This window comes from Belonocnema kinseyi, chromosome 9 (genome assembly GCF_010883055.1).
Source record: "Belonocnema kinseyi isolate 2016_QV_RU_SX_M_011 chromosome 9, B_treatae_v1, whole genome shotgun sequence".
Classification (NCBI taxonomy): domain Eukaryota; kingdom Metazoa; phylum Arthropoda; class Insecta; order Hymenoptera; family Cynipidae; genus Belonocnema; species Belonocnema kinseyi.
The window spans coordinates 123,754,469-123,766,514 of record NC_046665.1 but is presented as its reverse complement, the minus strand read 5'-3'; the positions used below and the strand labels follow the sequence as shown (position 1 = coordinate 123,766,514).

At 22.4% G+C, this 12,046-nt stretch overlaps 1 protein-coding gene across 2 annotated transcripts in view; it reads left to right on the top strand.

Annotated features, from left to right (window-relative positions):
• Positions 1-12,046, top strand: part of LOC117179441 (cytochrome b5 reductase 4) — a 129,486-nt gene that overhangs the window by 4,304 nt on the left and 113,136 nt on the right. For both annotated transcript variants that reach the window (XM_033371245.1, XM_033371244.1), the window contains exon 2: positions 6,504-6,778. In XM_033371245.1, coding sequence (XP_033227136.1) covers positions 6,505-6,778 — 274 coding nt within the window. In that variant the 5' untranslated portion in view covers position 6,504. The remainder of the gene's footprint in view (positions 1-6,503; positions 6,779-12,046) is intronic.

Sequence of the window (12,046 nt, the reverse complement as noted above, 5' to 3'; positions counted from 1 at the left end):
TTTTAAATTATTTTTGCTATTTCTTAATGCAATTCATTGAAAAAGACAGACCTACTGTTGGTGGCGCCATCTGTTGGATTAGTTTGACCGACAATTCCCCTCTGGATCGTAAGAAAACAGAAAAAGTGGGGGCGATGCATGGGGCTGGTTGAGAAACAAACTCACCCAGGCTTACACAGACTTGTCACTGCGCATCGCGATTAGTTCGGTACCAGAAGTCCTCATAAAGGGCGCGAAATTTTGATAAGCGTTCACGTTTAAATGACAATATAGTCATAAATCGTGTTGTAATTAAAATTGTGAATTTTTAACAAAAAATTGCTTTTAACCAAATAGGCGAATTTTCAAACAAGAACAATATTTTCTCTTTACCAAAAAATACGATTTTTCAACGAAATACATGAATTTTTAACTAAAAGAGATACATTTTCAACCAAAAAAGGAATAGTTATATTTTGATTTAAGAAAATTAATTTTTAACGAAAAAAATTAATTTTACACTTATATGATGAATCTTAACCCAAACGATTAATTTCCTACCAAGAAAGTCGAATTTTCAACTAAAAATAAGGTGAATTTTATATTTCAAACCAAAGGTAAAATAGTACATTTCTTTAGTGAAAAAATTAATTTTTAATCAATTATGACGAATTTTCAACGGGAAAATATAAATAAAAAAAATTTTATTGAATGTTCAAGAAAAAAGATAAATTTTTAACCCAGTAGATGATTTATCAACTGAAAAATGAAATTTTGAACAACAAGATGAATTTATACGAAAATTATGAGTTTTGTCTATAAAAAAATTAATGAACTTGCAACCAGAAAGAAAAATTTTCTACTAAAAATGACACATTTTGAATGAAAATTATCCATCTTTACCCCAAAACTGAATTTTCAACTTAATAGTTCAAATTCTAACAAAAAACATGTAATTACAATCAAAGAGATTGTTTTTCTAGAAAAGAGTTAAATCTTCAACAAAATATATAAATTTTCAACCAAAAAGATTAATTTTCAATAAAAATTATGAATTTTTCTCCCCGAAAAATGAATTTTCAACCAAATAGTTGAATTTCTAACTATAAAGAAGAATTTCCAATCAAAAAGATTAATTTTCTACCAAAAAAGGCCAATTTTCAACAAAAAAGTTGATTTTTCAACCACGTGGATTGATTTTTTACAAAAACTTAAATTTTGACCAAATAAATTAATTTTAAATCCAATCGTTTTTTCTCAATTAAATTTTTAACTAAAAAAGATAATTTTTTAAAACCAAAAAGCGAATAGAGTAAGGATATTAATATTATACCAAAAAAGACGAATTTTCAACCAAAAGGATCAATTTTCAAGTAAGAAGATTAATTTTCAACAAAAAAAAATTAACTTTTGTAAAAATACATTAATTTTTAATCAAATAGTTTAAATTCTCAACTGAAAATATAATTTTCAAACCAAAAATGAAAGACTAAAAAAATTAAATTATTGCCAAAAAAGACGCTCTTTCAACCAAAAAGATGAATTTTCAACCACAAAAATTAATTTTTTACAAAATACATGGAATACAGTTGAATACAATTGAATACAGTTGAATTTTCAACTAAAAAATATTATTCTTCAACCAAAAAGTGAATATGTTAATTTTCAGTTATCGAAATTATTTTCAATCATCAAACGAAGAATTTTCAACAAAATAGTTAAGGTTTTAACAAAATAAAAAGATAATTTTTATCAAACAAATGAATTTTTAACGAAGTAGTTGAATTTTCAACCAAAGAAATACATTTTTTAATGTGAATATTAATGTTTCACCAAAAAAGATGTATTTTTAATTTGAATTTTTAAAATTTAAATTTCAAATCAAACACGAAATAGTTAAACATTCAGTTAAATAATGTTTTTCAAACAAACAAGAAAATTTTTTAACAAAATTATTAAATTTTTAACCAAGAACATCAATTTTTAATGAAAATGATGAATATTTCACACAAGAAAATGAATTTTCATATGTGAACATTAATCTTTTATAAAAAAATTAACTTTGGACAAAAAACATCAATTTTTAACTAAACAATTAAATTTTCAACTACAAAAGGTCAATTTTCAACTCAATGACGAATAATTACATTTGCATTAAAACAAAAATAATGTTCAATCCGACAAAGAACGAGTTTTGAACAAAATATTGTAACCAAGAAGATTATTTTTTTATTTTTAGTTTTTTTATGTGTAAAATGCATTTTTTTCGATAAAAATTGAACTATTTTATTGAAAATGATATTTCCTTTTATAATTAATTTTTAACTTAAAAATTCAGTATTTAATTTGAAGCTCGTATTTTTGTTTAAATTTAACTGGTTTTTATTTAATATTAAAATATGTTTTGGTTTTGATTGATAATTAATGTTTATGGTTGAAAATTTAACTAATCTTTTTAAATTCTTTTTTCTTTTCTTGTAAATCGATCTGTTTAGTTGAAAATTTAACTATGTATTTGAGAGTTGACTTTTTTATAGAAAATCATTTTTCGTGTTTGCAAATTCACTTATTTTAGTTATAAAATAAATTTATTGTTCAAAAATGTAACAACTTTGTTAAAAATATTTGTGTTGTTAAAATTATATTTCTTTAGTTAAAAACTGGACTGTTTGGTAGAAAATTAATCTTTTTACTTCAAAATTTGTTATTTTTGGTTAAAACTTTAAGTATTTTGTTTAAAACTTCTTTTTTTGGATAAAAACTATTTTTTAACTGAAAATTGAAATATTTTATTTTCGTTTGATTTTTTTTACTTGTAAAATTAATTTATTTCGATAAAAATTGAACTATTTGATTGAAGATGTTGATTTTTTTTTTGTATTAATTTTTTAACCTAAAAACTAGACATTTAATTTAAAACTTGTATTTTTTGTTTAAATTCTACTGCTTTTTATTCAATATTAAAACATTTTTTGATCGGAATACCAACTATTCAGTTTTTCGTTGAAAATTCAAGTTTTTGGTCAAAGTTATACTACTTTCATAAAAATATTTTTTTTATTGAAGATTCAGTATTGTTGAAAATTCATCTTTATGGCTGAAAATGCAACTATTTTATTATAAAATTCGTTTTTTTATGGTTGCAAATTAAGTTTTTAACAAAAAAATTATCTATTCCATTTTTCATTAAAAACTTTTTCTTTTTGAGTTAAAAATTCACTTCTTTTGTTGCAAATTGTATAATTTTTTGGAATTAATTTTTTTTTCTGAAAATTTTACGCACTCGAACTCGAGCAGATCGCGCACTCTGTTGAGTGATATTCTATAGTCTATGGCGGGAAGTTGACAACTTTGTTGAGATGATAGGAACCTACATTATCATGAAAAATAAAAAATGAGGGCAAAATTGTAATATTGGACAGATTATTAATTTAATTAAAATCTAAACTTTAAACTTTTTAGAACTTTAGAAAAGTCATTTGCTAGGAATGTCAGGACGAAAAGAGGGCAATAAATTACTAGAGCTCTAGGAAATTAATTTTACCCTATATTAGGCCAAATCTAAGGCAATAAATTACTAATCTTTTAAGAGAATGAAAATAATTTAGTCAAATTCCTGAGAGAATTCAAACACATTCTTAATTTTTACATTCAATTATAAAAAAAAATGTTCACAGATTTATAAATATTTTTTATTATTGCTTAAAATTAAAAAAAAAAATATGGACAATTTTAAAGATAAATTTTTCAACTAGCATTATTAGGAAGTTTTATAAAACATTCGATCAAGTTTAAGAGACATTTAGAAGAAGTTGAAAGTGATTTTTGTTTTTAGGAATAAATTTCAAGAGAAAATTGACATAGATTTCAAAAAAGTTTAAATTGTTTTCTAAAATTTGGAGATAGAATATCGACGATTTTGAAGAAAAATCTTTCAAAATAAACGTTATAGAAATTTATCAAAAAATGCTTGTAAGTTTAAAAGACATTTAGAAATTTTAAAATGTTTCAAAATTGATTTAAAAGTCGAAAATATTGTTAAAAATCTTTAGAGAGTGTAAATTTCTAAATATTTGGAAATAAAAGTTTCGAAGTTTCTAGAGGGTTTGAAAGGTTTCACGTTGATAACAAAATTGACCTAAAATTCTTGGAAAAGTTATAAACTGATTTCTTATTTTGAAAAATTAATTTAAAGAGAATATTCAAAAAGATTTCAAAAGGTTTTCAAAATTGTCATAACGAAATCTGGAAAATTTGAAGGCAATTTTCATAATTTTTTAGAATTTCAAGAAAAATTGTGGAAAAAGTCCAATAATTTTAAATAGATATTTAGATGTTTGATATTTTGGAAATAGTTAAAAAGTAATTTAGAATTTGTGGAGATTTTCAAAAAATTTTAATATCTTTTAAACTGAGTCAAATTTTTCCAAAAATTTCGAAAAATGCTGAAAAATAAAACAATGATGCTTTTTCGATATCTGAAATTTTCCCATTTATTTTATATTTTTATCAAGAATCTTAGAAAAATTATATTTTTATATCAACTTCAAAACAAATAAACAAATTAAGTTAAAACGGAAATGTTTATTATAAATTATTTTTGTATTAAAAATTATAATTCCTTAAAGTATTCCACTATTTTGTTGAAAATTCGTGGTTTTTCGTTAGAAACCTTTTTTTGTCCAATATATAACTAGGAGAAATTAATTAAAATTTTTTTTTAATTTTAAATGTTTTACAGGTTTTAAAAAAAATTCAGAAAATTTTTGAATGATTTCAAATGATATCTCGAAGTTTCAAAAGTTTTTAATAGATTAAAAAATAATCTAAATTTTGAAAAGATTTGAACAAATTAAAAAAATTAAAATGTTTGAATATTTTGAATTTAAATTTTGAAGTTTTTTTAAGGATTTAGAAAGGTTTAAAGATAAAACATTAAAACGTTTGAAATCATTTGATAAAATTTCAGAAAAATGTAGAAGAATACAAAACAAAAATGTTTAATTTTGCAAGGATTTTGCAAATTTTTGATAAAATTCGAATAGGTTTGGGATACAAAAATAATTTTAATCTTAAAGAACATTTCAAAAATTTAAACCTAACTAGATTTTTGAAATTATCGAATAAAAAATTCAGCAGCTTTTTAAGAATTTTGAAAAGTTTCAACGGAATAAATAAATAATCGTCAGATTTCTGGAAAACCTAATGTAATTTTTTATTTTTCACATAATCCATTTTAAGAGAATATTTCCAAATCTTTAAAAAGGTTTCAGAAATTTTCAAAAAAGAATCTAGAGAATTACAAAGAGTTCAAATAATTTTAAAAGATATTTAGATGTTTTTAATCAATTAACAAAATTATTAAAAATTTGAAAAGATTTCAAAACATTTAAAAATTAACTTTAAAACAATCAAAAGATTGCTAAAATTACGAAAAATGAATCCGTAAGATTTTAAGACAAATAAAAAAAATCGAGTCAGTTTAAAAGATATTCAGCAATTTTAGAAGTTTTGAAGAGATTAAAAATATTTTAAATTTTGGAAAAATTTATAAAATATTTAACTCTTTTCATTAACATCAAAAAGTCCTAAATATCTGGTAAACTGACTCAAATTTTGCATAAAACATTGTACAATAAACAAAAAATGTCTAGATAGTTTTACGATCTATCTTAAATTTTAAAAAATCTTTTTGAATTTCCTTGAGAAGCCTGGGAAAATTTTATTTTTATAGTGTTAAAGGAAATAAACAAAGAAACTTAAGAAATAAATAGTTATTCGAAATTCTAATTTTTTTAAAAACTTATTTTCCCGTCAAATTATAATTGACCAAACATTTTTTTATTTGCTGAAGAATTTTGTTGTTTTTGAAAAATCTTCTTTTTTATCTAAAAATTGATCTCATTCGGTAGAAATTTAATCTTTTTTATTCAAATTGTAACTATTTTGTTTAAAATAAATATATTTTTAGGTTGAGGATTCAACTATTTTGTTGAAATTTCATCTGTTTGAGTAAAAAATTAATCTTGTTTATTAAAAATTCATCTTTATTTTGTTGAATTCAAATTGTTGACAACTAATTTTTATGTTATAAAATTAGATTTCAAACTGAAAATTTAACTGTTTAACTTTTGATTTTAGGCTAATTTTTTATTTTATTTTGTTATTCAATTATTTAGTAAGAAAGTTTAACCGTTTTGTTGAAAGTTTGAGTATTTTCTTGAAAGCCATCAATTTTGTTAGAATTATCTTTTTTAGTCGATAAATTTAATCTTTCTGTATTTAAAAAAATTCTTCTTTTGACTTGAAAAGTTAACTATTTTAGTTAAAAGTGCAGCTACTACTTTTTTTTTATCACATAAGTAATTAGTGTTGTTTAAACAATTTGTTTTTAATTTTTTCATGAGAAAAAAACTCTTTTTACCTGAAATATAAATTCATTCTAAAAATACATATATTCAATGTGATTTTATTTATAAAAAAACTGAACCAAGAATGAAAACCATCTTAATATTTTGTTCCAGGATGGAAAATTCGAGTTCGCAACATGATGAAGAAAAACCATCATCTTCATCAAAATCCATCCCTTTTCTCATCCCCAATCCGGTTCAAGATGTTAAAGATCTTCCGGAAAAAGTTAAAAAAATTACCGTCAAATCGAATTCCGCGACGAGTCTTTTAGCAAAAAATACAATTTTGTTGCCAAGTAGTGTTGTGCGAGTAAAACAGGTGTCCAATATTTCAGTCGGTTCAGAATCTACTTCAAAATCAATTTCGAACCCTTCCGGCTCTGCAACAGGTGAGTAAAATCAATTTAAAAAAAAAGAGATTTGTACAAAAAAAAAATGAAAAAAAAAAAAGCTGATAAGATTTCTAAGAGAGTTGTCGAGCTTGATTTTAAAGATAGTCTTTCAGTTTTTTTTATAAATAAAGAAATATGAGGGGGTTCAATATATTTCAATACTATAGAATAAACGAAAATTTTTGTTATAAACAAATTATTTGTGGAAAGAATTTTTTTTACGATTTTCAAAAATTTTAAGTTTTTTAAAGTTATATTGCAAAAAATATGGATAAAAACAATATAATGATGAATAAATTTCTTCTTGAGATTATCATTGTTAATATTTAAAAAAATTTAATAGAAAAATGCATTAATCAGCAATTTCTTGAAAGAAAAATTCATTTATTTTCGATGACAATTTTTTTAATTTATAACTTCACGATAATTTCGGCAAAAATTCATAATTTATTCACCAATTTTATGATGTTTTAAAACAAATTTAATAAACAAATGCATAAATCAGCCATGTTTCGATAGAAAAATTATTAAAATTTTTTTAAAAATTAGGAACCTTATGATAATTTTAAAAAAATGAATCATTTTTCCATTTACCTTATGATTCGTTAACAAATTTAAAAAACAAATGCATTATTCGTGTATTATTCGGTAGAAAAGTTCGTTTTTTTTAATGCCAGTTCTTTCAGTTGGGAACTTCGTGACAATTTCAGCAACATTGATAACTAGTTGATAATTTGTTTGAAGCAAATTTAATAAACAAATGCATAAATAAGGTATTTGTTAAAAGAAAAATTAGTCTTTGTTTCCATGACAACTTTTTTAATCAGGACCTTCAAAATAATTCCAGAAAAAAATCACAATTTATGGACCAATTTTAGGCTTATTAACCAAATTAAATAAACAAATGCATTAATCAGCCATTTTTCGATAGAAAAATGCGTTTTTTTTATTTAATTTTTTTTGAATCATGAACTTTATGATCATTTTAGAAAAATTATTAATGTGTTCAATAATCTTACGATTTTTTAACCGATTAAATAAACAAATGCATTATTCGTGCATTTGTCGGCAGAAAAGTTTTTTTTTCAATTTTATGATTAAAAAAAATATTAAATAAACAAATGTATTAAACAGTCATTTTTCGACAGAAAAATTAGTTTTTTGTTATTTAATTTTTTTATTCAGAAACTTTATGAAAATTTTAGACAAATTTAAATTGAAAAAATGAATTTAAAAAATTTTAATTACATTTTTGCTTGAAGAACTTTTGAGATAAAATATTATTTCAAAGCATAAATCATTAACCTCTTTAAACTTCAAAGCAGTAAAACTTTGTTACTTCTACTTTAATCGTATTCCCAAATTGGATATTTAAATTCAAACAGATTTTTCACTTGGCCTTTTAAAAAATTCACTTAAATATTTATTGAACCTGAAGTTCCTCTAAAGACTCTGTATCACTAGATAATTAATTTTTAATTTTAATTACTAAAAATTTGATATTAAAGAACAATTTTTATTTAGGTTTCTTAGTTTTTGAATGCTCAATTAGGACCAAAGTTGCAAAGTTTGATATGACAGCATTTTTTTTCAATCGTGTATGTTTAAAATTTAACCGTTTCCAGGAAAAAAATTTAATTGCGTACTTCATATTTTAAATCTTTGAAATAAAAGAGCTTTTTTATTTGGAAAACTTGAATTTAAAATTATACAAGCTTCAAGTTTTATCATGAAGAATTTTTTAATTTCAACGATTTAAATTATAATTTTATTTAATTTAGAAGGTTTATAATTGAAAACTCTTATTTTTGATTTTCAAAATAATTCAAATTTAAGAATTTTTTTTTATATCTTTAACGATTAAAAAAAAAAGTTTATAATTACATGTCTTCAGACATATTCATAGAAATGAAAAAATTTACAATTCTATATTTTCAAATTTAATTTTCCAAAATTTCAAATTTTTTAAATGTCCTCAAAATGGTAGTACTTTGAATTCGAAATCTGAAAAAATGAAGAATCTTAATTTGCAAATTGTTCAAATTGAAGAATTTCCAATTGTGAATCTCGGTAAATCTTCAAAATTGAACCAATTCATACAAAAATATAAAAATTGATTACCTTTAAAATATAAATATAAATCGTAAAAATTGAATTATTTTGTATATTAAAAATTCAAGATTTTTCAATTTTATTGCATATGTTCAGAATTGTAGAAATTTCATTTTAAATCTTCAAAATTGAAGAGTTTTTAGTTTTAAAATCTTAAAATTTTTAATTATGCAAGCTTCAAGTTTTATTATGAAGTTTCTAATGTTGACGATTTAAATTAGAATTTTCTTTAATTTAGAAGATTTTTAATTGATATCTCTTAATTTTTCATTTTCAAAATATTCAAATTTAAGAATTTTTACTTATATCTTTAACGATAAAAAAAAATATTTATGTTTACATATCAGAATATAATTCTTAAAAATTAAATAATTTACAATTCTATATTTTCGAATTTAATTCTTCAAAATTTTCTAAATCTATATTTTCAAATCGTTAAAATTGAAGAATTTTCTATTACAAATTTTCAAAATTTATCCATTTTAAACAAAAACCTGAAAATTGCATACCTTTCAAATATAAATATAAATAGTAAAAATTGACTCTTGACTTTTGTTTTTCAAAATCATTCCTATTTCAGAATTTTTTTTCATACGTCTTCAAAATTGAAGAGTTTTCAATTGTAAAGCTTCAAAATTGAAAATTTAAAAAAAAAACAGCATATTTTCAAAATTAAAAAATTATCAATTGTACATCTTCAAAACTGTAAAATTTTAAGTTTGAAATCCTAAAAAATGAAGAAACTTAAATTGAAGAACTTTGAATTGCAAATCTTTAAAATTCAAGAGTTTTTAATGTAACAATTTGACAATTAAAAATTACGAAGGTTTGAATTTGAAACTTAAAAATTCTTAAGTTTTGATTATTTACATTTTAAATGTCCACAAATTGTATTTTCAAATTCGAATTTGAGAATGTATACATCTTTAAAATAGAAAAGTTTTTAACTCCGTATATTCTCAAAGTTTAAGAAGTATAAATCGTAACTCTTCAAAATTATAAATCTTTAAAATTAAAGAGCTTTTAATTTTAATAATTAATTTTTTAAAATACATTTTTAATTTTTAATATAGATTTTAATGTATTATTATTAATTATGTTTTATAGTATTTTAAATTTGAGCATATATTTTTACTTAATAATAATTAGTCAATTGAAATAAAAGACATAATTATATTTTTTCTAGCTAATAATGAACAAAGATTTCTATTTAAGATAAAATTTTGAATAATTTCATTAGAAAAATAATAATGTAGTATTAAAGATTTTTTAGAGAAACTAGAGGTACAATAAATATTTAAATACATTTTTTAAAGGGCTGACTGGGAAATCCGTTTGCATTTAAAAATCTAGTTTGTGAATGCCATTAAAGTAGAAGGGACAAAGTTTCACAGCTTTGAAATTCATAGCGGTTAATAATTTTTTAGGCTTTGAAATATGATTTTATCCAAAAACTTCTTCAAGAAAAAATAAAATTCAAATTTAAAGCTAATTAATAAATCGATTATTTAATTTTAAATTGAGTAATACAATTTTAAACAAAATAATTTTATTCAAAAAAATAGTTGAGGTTTTAAGAAAATAATTAAAATTTAACTAAATGATGAATCTTTAACAAGAAAAAGTGATTTTTAACAAAGAAGGTCAACTTACGAAGTAGCAGAATTTTTAATACAAAAATATTAGTTCTTGTAGATGAGTATATTGTATATTTTGTTTTCAACCAAAAAAAGCTTTGAATTTTAAATCAGAAATAGTCTAGTTGTGAGCTTTTAAGCAAACAGTTCATTTTCAACCAAATGGTTAAATTTTCTACTAAAATAATAGAATTTTCCACACAAAAACGCGAATTAAAAACAAAAACAGTTGAAATTTTAAGCCAGAAAGGCCAATTTTCTACAAAACAGTTGTATTTTATAATAAAATAATACAATTTTTAACAAAAACATTTAATTTTGAACCAAATAATTAAATTTTCAACTAAATCCAGAATCTTTAAGAACAAAATTAAATATTTAACCAACAAGTTCAACTTACCAAGAAGTTGAAGTTTTAATAAAAAAATAAAACACTCAACATAAAATATAATTGTTTAAATTTCAACCAAATATATTTTAATTTTAAATAAAAGAAAATTGGAATTCAACAAAAAATACGAATTTTCAATAATATATCTGTATCCTCCACCAAAAAAGTTTAATTTTGAAACAAACATTTTGCAATTTTTACAAGAAAGGTATATTAGAAAGAATTTTCTATTTGAGAGCATGCATTTTCAAACAAGATTACAGTTTTTAACCAAAAAAATTTTTTATCTACGTGATATAAAATTTTTACCAAATTTTTTAATTTTCAAACAAAAAAGTTGAATTTTTTACAAAACAGTTGATTTTTTAACCCGAAAGTAAGATTTAAAATAAGGGATTACTTTTCAACTAAATCGTACTAAATAGCACTAAATTCCTGCGCAAATCAGAATTTGGTTTCACTAATAATTTCCGCGTTTTGCATACCAGAGATACCTAAAGCCAGCATTGCTACACGTTTTTGGTAACAAAAAAAGTGCCCGAATTTTTTTGCACAGCACTAAATTCCTGCGCAAAGGAGAATTTGATACCACCAATAGTTTCCGAGTTTTGCATACCGGAGTTGTGGCTTCACCTGAAGCTAGCATTACTACATGTTTTTGACCAAAATTACCGGGCACAACATTGTTTTTCTGCAGCATAAATTAACATTGAATTATGGCATAGTGCCCATATCGATATGACAATGTTGTAATTCCAGCTTCCGGGACCTTTAAAACTTATGTTTCTTAGTTGAAAATTCAACTATTTAAAATTTAACTATTTATTTGAAAAATTAACTACTTGGTAGAAGATTATATTTTCTTGTTAAAAATTATAAACAAATGTCTCGATGGGCACAAAGCCCAAAACTCAAAAGGTCCCAAGAGAAGGCCCGCCGAAGTCAGTATAATGGAGGTATCGGCTCTACAAGTTCACTCGATCATTTTCCTTACTCGAAAGAGTCGTTTCGGTTATTTGACTGAATTTTTGATACGAGGGTGGATTGATAAGTTTCCGGCCTGACCAAGAGATGGCGCCACTAGGCCTACCTTGAGGTGGCGTTCTATAGTACCATCCTTAGATA